The 22,131-nt window shown below is 55.4% G+C and overlaps 1 protein-coding gene across 1 annotated transcript in view; it reads left to right on the top strand.

The window, feature by feature from the left end:
* The window catches only part of GRIK3 (glutamate ionotropic receptor kainate type subunit 3), an 86,165-nt gene that overhangs the window by 10,966 nt on the left and 53,068 nt on the right, over positions 1 to 22,131 (top strand). Inside the window, 5 exon segments of the mRNA XM_032594259.1 lie at positions 556 to 813; positions 7,952 to 8,133; positions 10,553 to 10,606; positions 20,144 to 20,317; positions 20,907 to 21,050. Coding sequence (XP_032450150.1) covers positions 556 to 813; positions 7,952 to 8,133; positions 10,553 to 10,606; positions 20,144 to 20,317; positions 20,907 to 21,050 — 812 coding nt within the window.

Below are 22,131 nucleotides of genomic sequence, written 5' to 3'. Positions count from 1 at the left end.
GGTGGAGCTGGGAGGCTGGGAGGGGAGGAGGAGTCGCGTTTGGGACACGTCAGGTCTGAGATGCATCTTGGACACTCACGTGGCCGTGTGCAGGGAGAGGTGAGACGCGCACGTTTGGACTTCAGGGAACAGGCTGGGGCTGGAGGCTTAACAGCCCCCAGCGGGGAGGGGTTTCATCCTACCTGTTTCTCAGCCTTCGCCCACCCCCCAGAACGGGACCAGGTATGGAGCTGGGGGCGCCCAACAGAGTGATGATAACGTCAAAAGGAATCACCATCTCTGTTTCACAAGCCGTGCTGAGGGTCTTGTGCGCGTGATCTCGCCCCGCCTTCCTGTGATCCCCTGAGCCCGGGCGATTGCAACCCCGGCTTCCAGATGAGGCGACAGGTTCAGAGAGACCCTCGGTCATCCGCCCTCGAGGGCTCCAGCGTGTTCATGGGATCATGAAAATCACTGCGTCCCCATGCCCGCAGCCCCCCCCCCACCACCCCCCGCAACCTGACGAGGCCCGGCACTGACCCCTGCTCCCTGTCTCCCCTCCTCCCTCCACCGCAGCCTGTGACCAGCTGGCGCTGGGGGTGGTGGCCATCTTCGGGCCGTCACAGGGCTCCTGCACCAACGCAGTCCAGTCCATCTGCAATGCCCTGGAGGTGCCCCACATTCAGCTACGCTGGAAGCACCACCCACTGGACAACAAGGACACCTTCTACGTGAACCTCTACCCCGACTACGCCTCTCTCAGCCACGCCATCCTCGACCTGGTCCAGTACCTCAAGTGGCGATCGGCCACCGTGGTCTATGACGACAGTACAGGTGGGTAGCCGGGCCCGGCTGGGCTGAGGGCGGGGAGGGAGGGGGGCGGAGCCCCAGGGTCAGGCTCTTGTCTGCTCGCCCAACTCAGCTGTCGCCGGAGGAGGATCCACACTCACACCTAAGCCTTATCTAGTCACCCGGACACTCCCCCCTGCACTCCCCCCGCAGCCTCGGGCTCACCAGCCACACTCCCACCTTCCCCATGCTCCTGCCTCCACCCCTGCAGCCTGCTCAGGTCTGCACTCAGCAGCCACCAACCAGCTGCACTCACCCCTGCCCAGCCATGCCCGACCTGCCGCGCGCTAACGGCTCACATTCCTGCCTGCAGCAAACATACCCGGCTCGGGACTCGGACCGGCCCGTGCGTGCGTGCCGGCTCTGACGCTCACTAGCTGTTCCCCCGCTTCCTCTTTCATTGCAAAGACTTGAGTCCCGAGACATTTCTTAGCCTGGCCTCTTAAGAGAGAGTGACCTTGGCAAGTCACTTAACCCATCTGGCCCTTCTCTGCCCAAGTCGAGAGCTATCGCATCCAGCCTGGGAAGAGCCCTCCAGCTCTCTGCTGCCTGTGATTCTATGTCAGCTTTTGATTACCTCCTAATGGGGTGTGGGAATCATAGGGAGAGAATCCCTCAGAAAAGCTGTCTATTTAACTCGGGATTCTACGAGCATCTGTTGATTACCTGCTATGCCCAAAGTACCAGACAGGAGATCCTGGAGGGCAGGGCACCCCACCCCGGCTCAGTGCCCCCAGCATGAGGCGTCTGCCTTTAAGGGGCACTGGCACCTGGCTCCGGGTCCCCGCCAATGTTTTGGGTAGCCCTGTAGATGATCGGTCTTAGCACACTGCTGGGAATGATAGTGTGGCTTCGAGCCTGCTTCCTTGTCCAGACAGGAGCCTTGCGTGCGTCCGGGGCTTAGCACAGGGCCTGGTACAACATAAATGTTTTTAAGTGCTTGTTGAACTGAACTGAACTAAATCGAATTGAAAAATCAAGAGGAAATAAGTTATAATTAAATTTTGCAGGAAGAGAGTAGTGGGCACCAGTAAGGAAGAAGAATGAGGATGTGGTGATCCCATCTTCTTTCGAGGAGTTAATCATATCATAGGGGCATGAGTCCGTACCCAGAGGTCATTGGTCATTCCAGGCCATCAGAGCTAAGAATCCGGCGACAGGTACATACAGTCAGCGCCAAGGCCCCTGGGGAGAGGAGGCCCTGTGGCCTTGGCTAATCTGTGCTGACTTACTAGAGAAAGAGAGACGTGAGCTAGGCCTTGAGGGTGGATGGACGGGGAGAGCAGTCGCGAGGGCAATCACAGGAGGCGGGGGCAGCACCAGCAAAAATGAGGAGGCGGGACGTGCACCACAGCTTTCTCGAGAGCAGGGCCTGGCTGGGGGAGAAGATTCACGTTTGGAGGGTGGGAGGAAAAGGTCAGATAAACAGAGCATATCAGGCTGTGCCAGGTCTCTGCTGTCTAGCTTCAGAGTTCAGACTTTATCTTAGAAGCAGCCAAGACCCCATCGAGCGTTGTTGCGCAAAGAAGTAGCATAATGAAAGCAGAGTTTTAGAAGGCGACTGTGACGGCCACGCTCAGGGAGGATTGCAGGGAGAGCCCGGAACAAGAAGGCAAGCAGAGGTGGCCGGATTGATCCAGGCAGGAACAAAGGAGGCCTGGATTCGAGGGGCTGCTTGGAAGAGAGCTTGGGGCCGGTGGGGGAAGGGAAGAACTGAATGTGAACGGAGTGATGTTGAAAAGGTGTAGCTGGAGTGTCACGGACACAGAGCAGTCAGAGCAGCCTAGTTGAGTTCAACTTGATTTTCAATTTGGTTCCATTCAGCTTAACAAACATTTCAAAACGTGGGGGAGTCCGTGGCATAGCTGGTTCAGTCAAGAACACAATGGGTACTAGGGGTTCGGTCAAATAATGATCTGACTTTGATGATGACTAGTGGGTGGTAAGAGGTATGCTCCCAGAATCAGGATATTTCAAAACGTCAGCTTGCGGGTCATCAAAGCCCCAGAGTGGGAAGCACTTAAGAGCAGGGTTTGGCTATATCTGCTCTGGGGGCTTTGTGCTTTCCGATGTCTTGGCTGGAGTAACAGACAACTCAACTCAAACTGACTCAAGCCATAGGCACTTCGTTCGTTATCTGACTGACAGGAGGTCTAGAGATGAGCCGGTTTAACAGCTCAACAGAGTCAGGACGCTGGGTCAGTATCCATGCAGTTCTCCTGGCTTTCCCTCTCATAGTCACAAGAGGGCTGCCGCAGCTCCTGCCATCACATCCTCATGTGATGATACCCCAGGAAGTAGAAGGAAAGAGGTAGGAGCCAACGGGATTTTTCTTAATGTGACTCATGCCTCTTACCAAGAAGGAAAATCTGTCTCAGAACCTTCCAACAGACCATCTGTCCAGCTCGCTGAGTCTGTGCCTACTACCCTAAGCATGTTCAAATAGGAAACAGATTGCCACTAACTGGCTCTTTTTTTTTTTTTTTTTTAATGTTTATTTACCTTTGAGAAAGAGAGAGGGAGCATGAGTGGCAGAGGGGATGAGGAGCAGAAGGGATCTGAATCAGGCTCTGTGCTGATGCGGGGCTCAAACTCACTAACTGTGAGATCATGACCCGGGCTGAAATTGGATGCTTAACCTACTGAGCCACCCAGGCGCCCCAGCCACTGACTGGCTCTTAACCAATCACCAGTCACCTCTTGGGACTGGCGCACTGCCCCCTGAACAAAATCATGGCTCTCTTCGCCCACCTAGATGGGGGCACAGTGCACCAGTTTCTACAATATTTCTACAATAACACTGTGTAAGAAACCGGCCCCAAAACGGAGCGGCTTAACACAGTATTTGTTTAGTCCACGAGTCTTCAGGGTCAGTGGTTGGCTGAGTTAGCTAGGCGGTCGTGCTCGTCTCAGCTGGATCACTCGCGTGCCTGCGGGTCATTTGGCGGTCGGTTGATGTAAACCGGCCTTGGCGGAGATGACAGGGGCAACGGGCCCCTCCTCCACCAGCAGGCTAGCCCAGACGTGTCATGACGATGCAGAGATGCAAGAGACCAAACCCAGAGTGCAGTTCCATTTCGAGCGGCTGGTGTCCAATGCCTGCTAATACCCTGTTGGCCAACACAGGTTACATGGTTGGGTCCAGTGTCATTAGTGGGGCAGGTCACCTGCCCACAGTTGGAGGTCACTGCAAAGTTACGTGGCCAGAGGTGTGCCTCTAGGGAGGGGTGAAGAACCAGGGTCACCAATGCAATCTACTGCAGGGAGAACTCTTTTTTTTTTTTTTTTAATATTTATTTTATTTATTTATTTATTTTTTTAACGTTTATTTATTTTTGAGACAGAGGGAGACAGAGCATGAATGGGGGAGGGGCAGAGAGAGAGGGAGACACAGAATCGGAAGCAGGCTCCAGGCTCCGAGCTGTCAGCACAGAGCCCGACGCGGGGCTCGAACTCACGGACCGTGAGATCGTGACCTGAACCGAAGTCGGCCGCCTAACTGACTGAGCCACCCAGGCGCCCCTAATGTTTATTTATTTTTGAGAGAGAGACAGAGAGACAGAGCATGAGCGGGAGAGGGGCAGAGAGAGAGGGAGACAGAGAATCCGAAGCAGGCTCCAGGCTCTGAGCTGTCAGCACAGAACCTGATGCCGGGCTCGAACTCACAAACCATGCGATCGTGACCTGAGCCGAAGTTGAGCGCTCAACCGACTGAGCCACCCAGGCTCCCTAAGGGAGAACACTTTTTAAATGTACCCGGGGACCCCATAGATGCGGATGACCAACTGATGATGCAGAAAGGTCAATGCCATTGAGAGAAGAGTTCTTACAGTTGCCTAGAAGCGGGACGGGGCACGTCGTGGCACACAGAGCCTCATGGAGAAGCACCGGGATCTGCCAGGAGGCAGGGGCAAGCGGAAAGCACGGGCACGAGCCTTTTTTACTCTGGAGACTTTAATTATTTTATTACCCTAATGTAGCCTATAGTACGACAGGTGGGATTTGTTAGGCGGAGACATCCTCTGTGGGGCAGGAAGCAAAACACAGATGTTGGGGGTTATAATGGGAGCCTTGTGTACTCAGAAACAGAGGGAGAGTAAGAACATAGACAAGTGCGGCCATTAGTTTGGCGCATGATTTCGGGAGGCCAGATCCTCAGTTACAGAATATTCAAGAGTGATTATTACAGGAACCAACAGGGTTGGCCCGTGACCTTTGACAGGTGGTCGCCTTCACAACCTGATCTGCACCCAGAGACAAACTGGTGTCGAGAATGAAAGGAAGGGTCTTGGAAAAACCTGGGGTGGAGGGAAGGGCCCCACTGTAGGAGCCAGCCAACAGGTTGAGTCTCAAATCTTGATCCCGTTGCTAGCATGCTGCGAAACCTTGGCAGACCACGTGACCTCTGTGAGCCTCAGTTTCTTCGTCTGTAACGTTGGGAAGAAAAGTCTCTATCCTACGTGCCTTCTAGGACAGGGAGATGGTTAAATAGGGTAATGAATATGCAGAAGTGCTTTGTAAGTGAAAAGCATGAGTCCAACAACCATGATTCACTGCAGATATTTTGAGAGAGATTGATTAGGGAGGCAGCCAGGAAGAAAAGCTCATCTCGGGCAAGCCAAGAGCCTCATCCTCTGTTGTGGGGGGCGCTGAGACGAGCCTCTGGTCTCCTTTGGGAATACGCTGATGAGAAGGAGGTCTGACATTTGCTGCTGGAGAATGTGGGTCACTGTGTATTACACGGGGCAATGCACTTGGCTGACAGGTAGACCCTGGTGGCCTCTGCTCCAGCATGCAGGCTGTCCCCGTCCTCATGTCCTGGATCCCCAAAGCCCACGTGCCTGCCTACCGAAGCTGGGCATGACTCTGAACACTGAGCGAGCGGGCGCAAAGTGGAGACTCGGAGCCTTGCAGGGTAACAGGTGTGAGCAGGCAGCGGCATTCACCCAAACTGAGAATTTCTGGGGTTAGTTGGGGAGGGAGGGTAAGGCTGGGTGTGTGTTCCAGAGGGGCTCTAGGCCCCTCCCTTTTCTGTGAGGGTCGACTGATACCCTTGTTCTGTGCCCCATCAAGTTTAGGAAGCACTGTGACCCCTGTTTGATCCAGATCATTCCAGGATGCCAGAGCCCTCTGCCAGCCCATGCACCTGGGTCTGAGGCCTTCCAGGAGACCGGGGGTTCCTGATGACCGTGGCCATGGCAACACTTGTTTGGGAGCTCCTTGGGAGGCTTAGGTCACAAGGATATATCTCTGTCCTTTCCAGCAGAGGGGAACGATGGATGCCATTCAAACTGCTTTCCTGGTGACCAGCCGTCACGAATGGAAAGGAGAGGCTGACCAGATCTAGGCATTTGTATCAGAAATGCATTTGGAAACCCAGATGCTCTGTTGGAAGGCTCTCAAAGTAGGCTGTCTGTGTGGGGGGACTCTGTCCAGACAAAGGACACTGAAATAGTTGATTGCAAACTTTAATCCAGAGAAAACTAGCTTAAGCAAAAACAAACAAACAAAAAAGGAGGAGTGGATTTTGTTGGCTGTGTTTACTGGAGAGTTCAGGAGTAATTTTAGCTTCAGGTACTATTTGATCCAGAGGCTCAAATGGGTATCATTAGGACTTACTTGTCCTGACTTCTGTGGTTTTGGAATCCTTCTCAGGTTCTGTGTGGTGATGCCCAGAGTTACTTCCTCCCTCTCTGGAGTGAAGTGGAAAAGGGGGCGTAGCTCTTACCAGTGGCTGAGGCACCATTTCTGGAAGTCGTCTGATAGGACCAGCTCGTGTCACATACCCATCTCTAAGCCCGTACCTCTGCCTGGAGGAATGTGTGTGCTGATTGGCCAGGCTAGGGCCGCATGCTGTGCCCCTAGAGCTGGGGGTAGATCCCTCCTGAGTCATGTGGTGCGAGCATGGAGGTGGAGTTGCTCCCCAGAGGAGAACCCGAGTACTGTCGAGGGGGAATGACCTGTAGCCGGTGGACAGCACAATTAGGACACAGATGCTAAGCCCTGACTGTGGGCGGGGAGCCTAGTGGGCAGGAGGGGATGGCCCACTTGGGACCCTGGCCCCTGCTGGCTCAGCCCCTCCCTGCAGTGGGGAGAGGTACGGAGGGCAGCAAGCAGGCTTGCTCCCAGGCTAAACAGAGGGGAGTCAGCAAGAACAGACCTTGAAATAGCTACGGAAATGAACTTAATTAGACCTAAGTAAGCCATTTGTCTCCAGGAAGTGACATTCAGTTTTCCCTGAAAGTCCCCAGATTAAGTGGTTTCGCAAAATGCCAAGGTGGAGGATGGATTTTTCAGTGTGGGGAGAAAAAAAAAACAAAACAAAACAGTAAGTCAGTTCAATTACGGAAATTTGCATGGAGCACCACCTAAGCGCCAGGCCCTGTGCTCGAGGCTGCGGGGACCCAGGGTGGGGGGTGAGACGAGGTGCTGAGGGCGAGGCCACCGGGTTGGAGGAGGGGGTGTTTTGTTTGGACAGAGCAGTAGGCGTAGGCTTCACGGAGGAAGAGATTCCATTGAGCTTGGAAAAAATGGGTCGGGTTTACTGAGGTAGCCTGTCCTTGGGTTGGGGGACACAAATACCACGTGGGCTTATACAGTCCCAACAGTAGTTGGTACGGAGGAGCCTGGAGCCTCCACTTGTGCCACATCCTGGAGGCAGGTCCCACGCTTCCCAGTGTTGCAGGTGGGGTGATGAAGAGGGGTGGTGACCTCGGGTCTGGGCTCCGTAAATCTGTGTACCCCCTTCTAGTTTAGAGGGGAGCGGGGAGGTGTGGTCAGGGGGGACTTGCTGTCTCTCTGTGCCTACTTTTGGATCTGCACGTGTTGTATGTGTTTCTGTGTCTGCACACGCCCTTATTTACATATGTGAACAAGCCCAGGCGTGTGTCCGTATCAAAGTACGCATGTCCATGTAAACATGTGTTTGTGCGTGCACAGCCCGGTGCCTGTGTCCGGACACATAACCGAGTCCGTGCACGTGCACGTATCTCTGTGGGCCACGCGTCCACGTCTGTGTGTGTCTCCAGACCTGTGGCCGCAGGCGTGTGTGGACACCCGAGATGCCCGCAGCTGTGTATACCTGTGTGCACACATGTGTCTTTTGCACCCCGGGGCCTCCCAGGGCTCATCCGACTGCAGGAGCTCATCATGGCCCCATCGAGGTACAACATTCGCCTGAAGATCCGCCAGCTCCCCCTTGACTCTGATGACTCACGCCCCCTACTCAAGGAGATGAAGCGGGGCCGTGAATTCCGCATCATCTTCGACTGCAGCCACACCATGGCCGCCCAGATCCTCAAGCAGGTGCGTGAACGCGGGCCAGCCGGAGGGATGGAAGGCATGGTCGGGATCTGCCTGCCACGTCCCCCCGCCTTCCCTTTCCCACACTCGGGCGTGACGCCGGCCAGAGTTCAGCTGGACCCCAGCTCCGCTTCCTTCTGGCGATGGGAACCGGCCTCTGCGAGCCCGTTCGAGCAGCAGCAAAATGGACGCAGTGTGGTCTTTAAGCTCTGGCTTGGTGGGAGGATGGAATGAGACCAGGGTTGAGCCGAGCCTGGCACCCGGAGGGTGCTGTGAGAATGCTAGCTTCGGTGCCATCACTGCAGGTGGGGGTCAGGGGGTGCCGCGCAGGGCCCGAAGCCACACAGGACAGAACATTTCAGGAGGCACGGAGAGGCCTCGGGGTCGTGGGAAGAGCCCCAGGGGTGCCTCACCGCCTCTTCCGTCATGAGTTCCCCGTAGCCCACAGCACTTGGTGTTACTCTTCCTATTACTAGGTTTATTGAAGTTCCCCGCACCATCTGCTCCACTTTGCAGTGACAGTGGGGGAGGAAAGTGGCTCTCGGTCCCGGATGGGCCTCTGTTCCTTCCCAGACGCAGCCTGGCATGGCATGCTGGGAGCAAGAGCAGTGTCTGCCAGCTGCCTAAGAAATAAACAATGAAATCGCCTACAACCCCCTTGGAGGGTGCTGCAGCGGAAACCCAAAACACTCAAATTTGAGCCAGTGCTCTGTGTAAAAGGCGATTATATGGTCCCAGAAAGCGTCCCTGGTGATAGAAGGAGGCATTCCGTGGGGCTCTATACTCATGACCCTGCGAGAGGCAGGTGGGGGGTCGGGGGGAGACACGGAGTGCAGGGAGACAGGCGCTGAGCTGGGGACGGGGCATTTTCAAGTCCGTGGGGGGGTGGGGGGTTTCCGGTCTCAGCCTCCAGTTGGGCCTTGCCAAGGGGCTGCCCAAGCCTCCTGGCCGCCTCTGTCCTCCCCCAGGCTCCCTCACACAGTGGTTAGATAGCTCGTTTAGGGGTTTGGATCTTGCTTCTGCCCTTGGGTGTTGTGCGCCCAAGAGCGAGGGACCCCAGGGTCGTCCCCTCCTCTGTCCGTGGAGCCAATGATCCCTACCTCAGCCGGTGACGGAGGATTCTGTTGAGGCAAGGCAAGGAAAGAGTCTAGCCCAGGGTCCGGTGCACAGTCGGCACCCGGTGTGGGGCATCTTTAAAGTCACAATGGAGGAGACCCACACTCCCCAGTAGTCCCTTAACCCTCCTCCCGGGGCACCTGCCAGCGCTTCCTTCTATCACGGAGTAATAGAGACAGTCACGACCCCGGTTCGCCGAGTTACTATGTGCTGTGTCCATGTAGCCCCTCACTGCCACCCTGGGAGGTGGCAAGGATTATCACGCCCAGTTTACAGGTGAGGAAACTGAGGCTCAGGGGGAAAGGAATGGACCCAAGGTCATCCAGCCAGAAAGTCGAAATTTACTCCCCATGTAATTTACTCCCCACGAAATTTACTCCCATTTACTCTGCCTAACTTGAAAACATCCAGAATTAAAAGTGGAGATTTTGTGCTCAGCAGCTATACACTGCACCCCACAAAGGTAAATACATCCATTTACTGAAGCCTTTTCTGAGCCTTGAACCTGCTGAAGCAGGCTGTGAATCTCCAAGAGGGCGAGAGAATGAGTGACATTTTCCGAGTGGACTTGAGCCCGTGACATTTATTCCTCCAGAGCACTTTGTGGGCCCAGAAGATCTTTGCAGAAAATGCATTATGGTAATTATTATAGATGATAGGTTTCTAATAAAATACATAAATGTGTACAATGCAGGCTTCATGATGGTACATGGTAATAATTCCAGCCGTGCGGGCTGCTTCGTGGTCAGCTGGACGAGGGAAGCCTGGCTGTCTCGGCCCCCCTGGGAGGCTCTCAGCCTGACCACAGCCTCTCCTCCTCAGGCCTGGCTGGAGGCTGGTGGGGGCTGGGCTTTCCCACACCTCTCTCTGGAGCCAGGACGGTGAGCTCCGCCGGGTGGAGTCAGGGCACTGGCAGAGGCGGTCTGGGGCTGATCCCGGCGGCATTTCTCTTAAGTGTGGCAGGCCCGGAGACGCTTACTGAAAAGCCAGACTACCGGGCCCAGCCCAGCCCTGCGGAATTCGGAATCTTTGCAGAGTATGGCTCACGATTCTGCGTTTTAATCTGTCCCAGGTGACTTTCCCGGACACTCCCGTGTGAAACCCTCCGCTGTCTACCAGCCGGTCGTTGTCGCTTTGGGGAGGTGGTCTCAGAGAACAGCCCCCTCCCTGCGAGGAGCCAGACCCTCCCAACCCCCACCCCCAACCCCCCACCACCACTCCGTCCAGTCCTCACCACTGGAGTGGAAGTGGGGAGGCTGCTTCTCGGGCACTCCCTGCAAGTTGCTAATGTTCTGCTTTCCCGCAGGCCATGGCCATGGGCATGATGACGGAATACTACCACTTTATCTTCACCACTCTGGTAACGTACCGCTGGGTCATGGCATGGGTCGGGGTGGGACCCCCTCGGAGCAAGGTCAGCCTGGTGGGGACAGTTGCTGCAGCTAGCCTGGCCTTGCTTCCTGAGGCTCTAGGTGTGGGCCCAGGCAGGGGCACAGGGATGTTTGTGGCCCGCCCACTTTGAGAAGTGACATCGTGTTGTGACCGAGGGCAGTGAGTCTAGACCTGCCCATGCGACCACAAGCCCCTCTGATTGCCAGCCACGGCCTTGCCTCGGTTTCTTCATCTGCGAAATGGGCACGATCATGGCCTCTACCCCCTAGGATGGTTTTGAGGACTAAATGTGCTGATTAAGTAAAACGCTGAGAGTGCTGCCTGGTTCGTGCAAAGAGCTGTGGAAGTATTAGCTGTTCTTACTATGGTGACCCCGGCCTCCCAGCCCACACACTCCGCCTCGAATGTCTCAGGCCTCACACAACAACAGGCATTGCTACTTTGGATTTCTGCAGCATCCCTGCCGAAGTCTCCCCACTCACTGTCAGCCGGCCCAGCCCACCTGCAGGCTCCAGATGGGTCCTGTCCAAACTCTGAGAACATTTAGGGCCATTTAAACCCATTAGGATAATTAGTTGTGGCCTGAAATCAGCAGAATGAAGAGATCCCCGTGCCAAAGGGGCACCAGCACCCAGCCGCCCTGCGTGGAGCCAGACACCCTTGCACCTCCCGGGGGTCCTGGGGGGACTGTTCCATCCAGCCTTGTTCTGGGGCAAGTGACAGCACGGCTAACCGTTCTGTCACTGAAACGAGCTTCTGCCACATCTGCATCAGCCCGGCAGGCTTCTGTGTTCCTTCATCCATCCGGGACCCAGATAACATTCCTTACCCAGCACCTGGGCTCCGCTGAGTATCTCCTGACGACTGGCACTGAGGCCCTGGCCTCAAGGAGCTCCTCTCCTGTGCGGTCTGCACCTCCGTGTCTAGGTCCTTCGACAGGCTCGTGCCATCACAGGCCTGGACAGATGGCCGTGGGGCACAGTGCAAGGAGACACCAGGTACGGAGGGGCCGGTGGAAGGTGGGAAATTCGAGGCAAGAAAGCAGATGCTTACGTTCTTGAAGGATCAGTAGGAGTTCACCAAGGAGAGAGGGGAAGGGGATTCCACACGAGAGAACAGCATAAGCAAAAGGCAAGAGGCACGTTAGCGGTTCCCCGGATTGCTTGGGGCTGGCTCGCTCTGGCTGATTGCCAGACCCCGTTGTGTTCATCTCTTCGCAAATCCACGTTCAGCGATAGCACGTAGGTGGCTTGAAGTCAGCCATGGTGGAAGGAATATTCGTGCCACAGGAGGTGGCAAATAATACAAATGACAGTTTTTAGCCTCCCCTCCCCTGAGAGCTGGTTATTAAGCGTTTGCCAGCACGCCATTTCTTATTCCCCTCCCTGCACCCCCACATACCCTGTGCCCGTGGCAGAGCTCAGGGGCCACCCTGCACATTCTCTTGATCCAGAGCTCAGACCTGGGGACGTGCCATGAGTCACGCTGGGAGAATGGGATCCTGGAAACTGGAGACCGAGATCAGGCACCTTTTCCCGCAAGTCCCTGCTGGATTTCTGCCCACCCAAGCTGACTTTTCCATGCCATGCTATATGCTGGAAAGTCATTGCAGGCTGGAGGATGAGGCCATCAGGTCTCCCATGTTTTCACCTCTGTTTGGAGCCCGGAGCGAGGCAGAGGAGGAAGGCTGGGAAGGTGTGGTGGGCACATTCCAGGGGTCCAAGGCCCTGTCCCCTGGCATGGCAGCCCCATGCACCCCTTCCTGGGCTCCTGGGGTGCGGAGACCAACGTCCGGGCCCTTTGCCCTCTGGCCTGACTCCACCTTTCAGGCAACACTCTGGAGACGGCACCTCCCTAGTGACCCCAGTTTCCTTACGTTAATGCCACTGCCCTCCTGGGGGCAAGGCTAGAGGTCTTAGAGGGAGGCTCAGGGCAGGGAGTGCCCTGCGGTTTCCTCTGGCCCCAGACAGTGTCCACTTCTCTTTTTCATTTCCTTAATTCAAGCATCCGTTTACTCCCTTGTCCAGCAGCCACGTACAGGTGCTCTCAAAGCCCCACGGACTGAGCAGGGCACTTGGGTGGGTGACAGTGTGCAGAGGTGGCCCCAACACAAAGCCCACCAGCTGGCAGGCTCCCTTCATGCACGTAAGGATCAAGCACTGCGACCCGTTCACCTGTACATCTCTGGTGCCCAGATAGTGCCTGGCCAGGCAGGAGGTGGCCATTAATGCCTGAATGAATGAATAACGACAGTACAACGTAGAAAGTAATCAGTCAAGTTACCAAGACCCTTGTCATAGCCACGGTGAAGACCGTGGACCCTGGGGCCAGCCTGCCTGACTTAGAAGTCGAGATTCTTCCGCTTCCCTGGGCAAGTTACTTCACCTCTCTGTGCCTCATTTTCCCGTCCACAAAACGGCCACAGCAACCGCATCACCTCATGGCATTGTTACGCAGAGCATTAAGTATGTTGAGTGCCTGATGTTTAATTAAGTACTATGGAAGTGTTAAATTGCTCGTGTTTTCTCTGTATTCAGCATCGCCCATCTCATGCAAAATTCAGAACAACTCTCCAAGGGAGGAACGATGTCCCGATTTTACAGGAGAGTAGAAACCAAGGCTCAGAGCGGCCACTCGCGAGAAAGGGAGCGGAGCCTGGATCTTTACCAGCTGGGGGCTGTCTAGCTCCAAAGGTCCCTGTGGAGACCTGTCGCCCTGAAAACCCGCACAACGTCATGGCTGGCCTCCCCTGGCCACACACGGCAGCCATGGTCCAGGCACGGTGGTCGACACTAACGAGGGGAAATGGAGCCTCCACAAATCCCAGCCTTGCCCACACCTCACAGGTTCCAAAGCCCTTTCTCCACATCGCTGGTTTTCCTCTTTCCACGGCAGAGTTTTTGCTCCCAGTCGATGGATGGGCAACCCTGGGACGGGAGAGGTTGAGTGGCTTGCCCAGAGTCTCACAGTGGATCGGTGGTGGAGGCCGTGGCTCCTGACTTCCGGTCTGGTGCACGGTCTCTCCAGCCCACTGCCCGTGCTCCCCGGGCCTCTCTGAGGAGCAGGGAGAGTGGATCTTTCCAGGGAGGTACCCTGCCGCACAAAGAGTTCTGCAATTTGCAGCCGAGTAGGTGCGCGCGCGTGTATCAGGGGCTCTAACCAGCGTGTCTCCCGACTGCCCCCGGCCGCCTGCCTGCCAGGGCATCAGCCGTGTCCCTTGGGTCCCTCCGCTCCAGCCCACGTCCTGCTTCAGCTCCGGCTCCAGCCCCAGGAGCCTCCTCCCGGCCCCGCTGGCTTCAGGGTCGGCCTCGTGATTCCGCCTCTTTGCTGCCCATTGGTCAGTCGAGGCTGTATCGGGGAGGGCAGTGGCATTTGCCATTTCTCTCCTTCCCCTTAGCAAACCCACGTCACCAACTCCTCGCCTCTAAAACATTCTCCAAACTCGCTTCTTTCACGCAGAAGACATTTTAATTACCCCAGCGGCCAGTATCTGTGCCAGCCAGCTTTGAGCCATTCCCAGATAACCCCGCGTTAATCAGCCCCAGCTGAGCCCCTGGTACATGTCATGTGTAGGTAAAAGCCTGGAGGTGGAAGAAGAATTATAATAAATTAATAGATAAGCAATCACAATTAATGCCACTTCCCGGCAATAACAGTTATATCATGGGAAAGATATTTTCATCTGTCATTCCTTAAGGCAATGTTTTCCGAGCTTCAGCTTCTACCCAGTCAGACCCATGGGGTGCTAATGAATTAGTCTATTATGTTATGCTGAATGTTTCTAAAAGGTCCCTCGTCGACACTGAATTCGGCGTGTCAACATTTGGCATCGAGAACAGCAACTTTTTGCCAAGCGGCAAGGTTGCGCTCGGTTCGCCGTGCGTGGCACCTGGGGTCTCGGCGCGGGGCAGTTTGGACCAAAAATCGGAGCCGGACAAAGAGGCCTCTTCAGCAGCGCCCCGTCGTCACTGCCCTCGTGTCACAGGAGCGGGGACATTTGGTGCCACGGGTCCTACCACACTTTGTACCCCGGGCTCAGGGTGACAGGGAGGGAGGTGACCCCAGCAGTGACCCCAGCTTGCTCCCTCCCAGGCTCAGCGAGTCAGCAGACCACATGCTACGTCTTGTAGGCTTGGAAGGCCCGATGCCACCAGCATCCAGGCCCCCACAGGGCCAGAGATGCCCCCTTCCCCCTGAGTCACGGAGGCCCTAGGCTGATGCTTTGGCAATCCTTCAGGCCTTTGATATTAGGTTAGCGCCGCATCAGAGAGGAGGCTGTGCCTTGCCCCCACCAGCCTGTGCAGGGGCGGCGTGAGGAGGGCGCCCCCTGGGGGCAGAGCTCAGCTTCTCTCCCGGGGCCCCAGCAGTTCAGCTCTGGCCCCGAACTCCCCGTTCTCCACTCTGCAAAACAAAAGTGCTTCATCTTCCCTTACCTGCCTTCTTCAGAGGCGACTTGGGGAAGATCTCTTGATACTGAAGCAGTCTCCTTAAGGGTCTGTCCCTCCTCCCCAGGCAGTTTGCCAAACTGCTCCTAACCTCCAACGTCATTGAGAGCTCCCCCTGAGAGGTGGATGTGAAACACTAGTCTTGATCCCAGGCTCTTCCCAGTGCTGTTTGGGTGTCCAGAGAGCGGCTCAGCTGGCCGACCCTTCTTTCCACTTCGGGTGACAGGTGCACGGGGGAGACAGACATAGACACTGATAGTTGTCATCAGAGGGGTGAAAGCCGAGAGGTCCCAGGGTAAGAGCGGAAGCACCCCTGACCCACTCTGTTGTGCATGTGTAAAGGAGTAGTCAGGGGAGGCTTCCTGGAAGAGGTGCCCCTTGAGTTGGATCTCAGAGAATAGCCCACCCAAGAGGGTTGAGAAGAGAGACGTTCCAGCCAGAGGATAAGAACATGCACAAATGCCGGCACAGGGAGGAGGAGATGTGTGATGGGGGCCAGCGAGGAAAGGAAAAGGGGAGCGAAAGTGGTTTGGCTCCTGAAACAAACATGGGAGGGGGTGGGAAGAAAAGTGGGGCTGGCGGGGTGGAGAGCTTTGTAAACTAAAGAATTGCACTTTCTTCTGAGAGGGTAGCAAGGATCCGTAAACACAGGAGTGAGGGGGGGTGGATTGATCCATCAGAAAGACCCCTCTGTGTGCTGTGTGGACCGAGGGCTGGTCACAGGTCAGAGGGAGGGCTCGGGAGCTAGACTTCCTGGGTTTGACTGCACCGCTCCCCAGCGGTGAAACCTAACCTCTCTGTGCCTCAGTTCCTTCCTCTAAAATGGGGTGCCAACAACACCCTCCTTGTGTGAGGTGGAGATGCGAATTAAGTGGTGCCTGAGGTGTAAGATTGACAGGTGCTCATAGCTATCAGCTCGTCGTGATTGTTTCTCTATTGCCAAGATGGGTAAGGCGGGAAGGACCGGACTCCTGTCTGCCCCTCACCTCCCGACAACCAGGGGCCACGCCCCAGACTGTCCATGGCTTATACGTACCCCCCCCCCAAAAGCTCCAGAATCCATCCTGATGCATATTGTGTGTTTGGCAACCACTGGGGACAGTACAGCCCGGGAATTTTTGAATAAGACAGACAAAAATGTACAACCAGCTCTCAGAGGGGAGGGGGGATGCCCCTGGACTTGTAGGGCCTCTGATTTCCGTGGTGTGAATACTTCCACTGTGGCTGGTATTAAGCTACCAATGTGATGTCACTGGACGCGCACAGGGACAGGAGGAAGTGCGAACAGTTAGCTCCCACGGGCCCGTGGGAGTCAGCTCCAACACACCACTGAAGCGGCCCCGGGTCCGAATTCTGCTCCGCCCTGTAGGAACTTCGTGACCGCAGGCCAGTCGCCTGATGCCCCTGACCCTGCTTCCTCATCTGTAAAAGGAGAAGATGATTAAACAGCTACTTCGCAGGGGGTTACTGAGATGGGACAATGTCTTCCACATCAGGGCTGAGCGCGGTGCCCACCCTGGGCTCCCCAGTGAGACTGGGGCAGGCACCCTCTGGCCGGCCCAGCGAGACCCTCTCGTCTGCTGAAGACCCAGCTTCGTGCTCCCACCCGACCCCTTCCCCGTCCCAAGTCGTGGCGGAGAATCAGCACCCTATTTGTTTGGGCAAGGCTAGGACTGACTTTTCTTGTCGGTTCAAGTCTGTGCCAAACCTCCCCGCTGCTCCCTACCCCTTAAGCCTTCAGAGGGGAAACCAACAGAGTGCACCCCAGAAGAAGCCCATTCTGGGGGTGCAGCGGGAGCGGCAGGAGTTTAGCATCAATTAGGGACATGTGGGAGACAGGAGGACGCCAGCACCATGTGGATAACCTGCTCCGTGGGCTCATTGTTCCTCGAGCCACCACTGAGTTAACCGAAGCTTGGACTGTGACGGGCTGGGGTGTTATTCCCGACGGCTGTGGCCATGCAGAGAAGAGTACAGCCCACGGGGTGCCCTGCCGCTCTCCCAGCACAGGATGGAGGGTCTGAGTCGAGGGACCCAGGAAAGAGGATGGACCGGGGTCCGGGACAGAAGGCAGCTTGATGAGGGCAGAGCATGGAAAAGGATAGGCAGTTGGCCAGGAGGACCTTAGGACGCAGTTTCTCCACTAGTAGGAAGGGGCCAATCCAGAGGATCTTAGTGTGTTACATTTTCAAAAAGTAAAAAAATGACTCATGCAAATATAGGATAAACACGTATCAACGACGGATTCCGTTCACTAACAAGGGAACCAGTAGGATGGCAACACTGTCTCCAAGAGCTTTTGAGGGATTGAGTTTTTATTTGGAGGGGAAAACACAGAGTAAGACTGCTCAGTGAATTAATGTCCTACAGGGCAATAAACCACAACATTGGGGTTTATCTTTCCAGTTGGCAAAGATCTCCAAGTTAACCTTGAGTCTGGGCCTTTAATCAGTAGCTGAGAGTGAAGTCAGGCCCAGGTGCGTTCTCCCAGAGCATCACAGAATCCAGGACGGGCCTGGTCAGCGATGCTTCCCTACGACATTCCCTACGACATTCCCTTCCGCCTTATTTCCAAGTTTGGGGAGTTTTGCTTAACAGGACGGAACTCTGCTCCGCTCCTCCAGCTACCACCTGCCACCTCCCTGCCCCTGCCACCTGCCACTTTTTCTTAATGCCTGGCTTGCCCCCCCTTCCCCCCCCCCCAACCCCTCTGCCTCCTCGCCTCACCGGCCCACCTTGCCACAGAGCTGGAGTGCAGGGAGGGGCCGGAGCTGGGCCGCTCCAGGCATTGAGGCTTGTCTTCCTGGCCCTTTGGCCAGGGCCTACCCGTTGCACCAGACCGGATGTGGCCTGGCCACGGACAGACGGGCTGACTGTCGGCCAGCTGCTCCTAGGAGGCAAAGGGTGAGAGGCCTGGCTTGTGAGAAGAAGACAGCAGTATTTCTTGAGTCCCAAGCAGAAAGACTCTTCTTTTTTATTGAATTATAACTGACCTACAATATTATGTTCATTTAAGGGGTACAAGATAGCAATTCAATATTTTTATACGTTACAAAACGGTCCCCACAGTAGGTTTGGTTGCCGTCTGTCACCATACAAAGTCATGACTGTATAACTGACTGCATTCTCCGTGCTGCACATTACGTCCCCGTGACTGACTTATTTTATAGCTGCAAGTTCGTACCTCTCAATCCTCTTGACCTATTTTGCCCGTCCCCCCACCCCCACCCCTCTCCCCTTCTGGCATCCACCAGTTTGTTCTCTGTGTCTGTGAGTTTGTTTTGTTTTGCTTTTTAGATTCCACACGTAAGTGACATCATACGGTATTTGTCTTTCTCTGTTTGACTTGCTTCACTTAGCATAATGCCCTCTAGGTCCAGACACATTGTTACAAATGTGTCTTTTTTGTTTGTTTGTTTGTTTTTATGGCTGACTTACATTCCTCTGTGTGTACACACCACATGTTCCTTATCCGTTCAGCTGTCGATGGACACGTAGGTTGCTTCCACATCGTGGCTACTATAAGTCATGCTGGAGTGAACACAGGAGTGCACGTGTGTTTTCAAATTAGATTTTTTTGTTTGCTTCAGATAAATGCCCAGAAGTGGAACCCCTGGATCATAGAGTGGTCCTGGTTGTAATTTTTTGAGGAGACTCCATACTGTTTTCCACAGTGGCTGCACCTGTTTGCATTCCCACCAACAGTGCACGAGGGTTCCTTTCTCTCTGCGTCGTCGCCAACACTTGTGGTTCCTTATCTTTTTGGTTCTGGCCATTCTGACAGGTGCCAGGTGAGGGCTTGTGGTGGTTTTGATTTGCATTTCCCTGATGATGAGTGATGCTGAGCACCTTTGCATGTGTCTGTTGGCCATCTGGATGTCTTCTTTAGAAAAATGCGTTTTCAGGTTCACTGCCCATTTTATTTTTTAACGTTTGTTTATTTTTGAGACAGAGAGAGACAGAGCATGAATGGGGGAGGGGCAGAGAGAGGGAGACACAGAATCGGAAGCAGGCTCCAGACTCTGAGCCATCAGCCCAGAGCCCGATGCGGGGCTCGAACTCACGGACCACGATCGTGACCTGAGCTGAAGTCGGACGTTCAACCGACGGAGCCACCCACGCGCCCCTTTTTTTTTCTTTCACTGCCCATTTTTTAATCTGGTTTTGGCTTTTGGTGGTGGTATTGTTACTGAGTTGTAGGAGTTCTTTATATATCTCGGGTATCAATGCCTTGTCAGATATATAGTTTGCAAGTACTTCTCCGGCTCAGTGTTTTCATTTTGTTGATGGTTTTCTTCACTGTGCAAAAGCTAGAGAGGACTAGTCTATTTTTTATTATTTTTTTAATTAACATTTATTCATTTTTGAGAGTGAGAGAGACAGAGTATGAGCAGGGGCGGGGCAGAGAGAGAGGGAGGCACAGAATCTGAAGCAGGCTCCAGGCTCTGAGCTGTCAGCACAGAGCCTGACGCGGGGCTTGAACTCACGGACCGCGAGATCGTGACCTGAGCTGAAGTCGGATGCTTAACCGACTGAGTCACCCAGGCACCTCTAGAAAGGACTGTTTTCAACTAGTCTTTTGGGGGCAGATAAAATAATTCTCTTGGGCTTCCCTCTGGGTAACTTGGAGATGCCCAGACCCAGTGCTCTTTGTGCTCCCAAAGTGGGCTCCCCCATTGTTGGGAATGACCATGATGGCCTTTACCAAGCTCCTGTGATGTTCTGGGCTGGGCCTTTATGTGACCTGTTGCACCGGGTCCTATAAAAGAGCCACAGTCCCCATTCCGTAGATGAAGAAATTGGTTGAGCCACCTGCCAGAGGTCCGGCCGTGAGTATGTGAGGTCGGCCAGCAGGCAGAGGGTGTTCCCGTCAATTCCACATCAGTGCTCCTGCAGGTGCTCCGTCACCGTCACCGTTGAGCCTCCCCCCTGCAGAGCAGGGCTCTGCTGGGAGATGCAGCTTTGGGCGGTGGGGCTCTGAGTGTGGGATGGTGGGGGGGGGCAGGGGGTGGAGCTTACAGCAGCCACACCGTTATTTACTCGAACCTCTCTCCGTCAAGGATCTATATGCGTTAGACCTGGAGCCCTACCGCTACTCAGGGGTGAACCTGACAGGGTTCCGGATCCTCAACGTGGACAACCCCCATGTCTCGGCCATCGTGGAGAAGTGGTCCATGGAGAGGCTGCAGGCGGCTCCCCGGGCAGAGTCCGGCCTGTTGGACGGAGTGATGATGGTATTCCAGCCAGGCGGGTCAGATCCGGGGTCTCCTCTTTCCCTGTCCTTCTCTCTCCTTTCCCTCTTCTATCTTTTCTTCCTTCCTCCCATCCTTCTTCCCTTCCCTCCATCCTCCCTATCTCTTCTCCCCTCCCACCACTTCCCTTCCTCAGACCTTAGACTAGGTTCTGGGAACATAAAGGAATCAGACACAGTCCCACACCAAAGGTGGTAGTGGAGGCTTGTAAACGGATTGTTTTGGAGCACGGGGATAAGGACCCTCGGCTGTGACCAGCCGAAGGCTGGGGAGCGGGAAGGGAGAAGGTGTGGGCAGGGCCTAGGGGAGCAGCAGGAGCGGTGGGATGGGGTGAGGGGGCCTAGAGGGAGAAGGTCTGAGCTGCAGAGGGTGGAAGTTGAGTGTCTGTGGAACAGCAGGGACACCCAAATCTGGCCTTCGCTGGGGGCGTGGACGGGGTCACCGTGGGCCTTTCCCTCACCCGGACCCCTCGTGTCTGGCGAGGGAGGGGAAAAGGGACAGAGCAGATTGGGCCGAGGACTCTCGGGACTTGGGATCTGCTCTCAGGCAGGCCCTGGGCCCTCCCCTGCAGACTGACGCGGCCTTACTGTATGATGCCGTCCACATCGTGTCTGTGTGCTACCAGCGGGCACCCCAGATGACCGTGAACTCCCTGCAGTGCCATCGGCACAAGGCCTGGCGCTTTGGCGGCCGCTTCATGAACTTCATCAAGGAGGTGAGTGTTCCCCTGCACCTCCCCCAGCCAGGGCCTCCCCCCACTGCCCCTGGGGATCATCATGGGGTCAGCAGAGCTGCAGAGCGAAGGCCCGGGTGTGGGAGTCAGGCAGAACCCATTTCCAGTCCGCACAAACCCGGCCTCAGTGCTTCTCCTCTCTGAGCCTCAGTTTCCTTGGGGGGAAAATGGGCCTGACGGGCTCGTTCTTACAGGGGGATTGAGAGGCAGAGGCCCTGGCGTGTAGGAGGTTCTCCGTGGGCGGTCAGCACGGTCAGCAGGACCTGCGTGGGCTTTCTGATGCAAGACATGAGGGTCTCTGCCTCGGGCTGTGTGACCTTGGGCAAGCTAGAGAACCTTGCTGAGCCTTGATTGGCTCATCTGCAAAACGGGGTACGAAGCATGCCCCGTCACAGGGATGCTGTGAAGCGGAGATGAGACCCCGTGCGGAAAGGGCTCAGGGAGGTGCCAGGGCAGAGGAGGCTGGGTAGATCATAATCAGCCCTCCAAACTCCTCTTCGTGTCGTGGGCCCCCTGGGACTCGGCTCTCCCGGCATCACAGCGGCTGTGAAGAAGTCCCATCCGTGGGGCTGATTCAGAGGAACCAGAGAGCAGAAATCCATCCTGCTATTCAGATGACCGTTGAAACACTTAGTGCCAACGGATAATTTCGAAGGACTCTCCGTCACCATTGTCCTTGTAAGCTGTGGGTGGCAGTTACCGTTCCCATTTTACAGGCGGGGGAAGCTGAGGCCGGGGCCAGGCGTCCTGGCTGCATCACGATTAGCTGTGTGCCTTCGGGTGAGAGGATTAACGTTCTGATTCTCAGTTTCCTGGACTGTAAAATGGGCATTAAGAGTCCTTACCTCCGTGTTGTTTAGAAGACCGTGTGAAACTGGACGCAAAGCATCTAGCCCAGGACGTGGGCAGAGGCAAATCCCAGTGACTGGTGGAGGAAGACCGCTTGGGGATGAGATCCGGACAGGGTTATCCTGGGTCAGAGGGAGTGACCACGTCCAGGCAGCACGGAGTGCGGCGGGGGAAGCCCTCCAGGAGGGCTGTGTAGACGATCTCTTTGTAGCAA

This window comes from Lynx canadensis, chromosome C1 (assembly GCF_007474595.2).
Source record: "Lynx canadensis isolate LIC74 chromosome C1, mLynCan4.pri.v2, whole genome shotgun sequence".
Lineage (NCBI taxonomy): Eukaryota > Metazoa > Chordata > Mammalia > Carnivora > Felidae > Lynx > Lynx canadensis.
The sequence above is the reverse complement of the archived record's forward strand: the minus strand, read 5'-3'. Positions and strand labels throughout refer to the sequence as shown.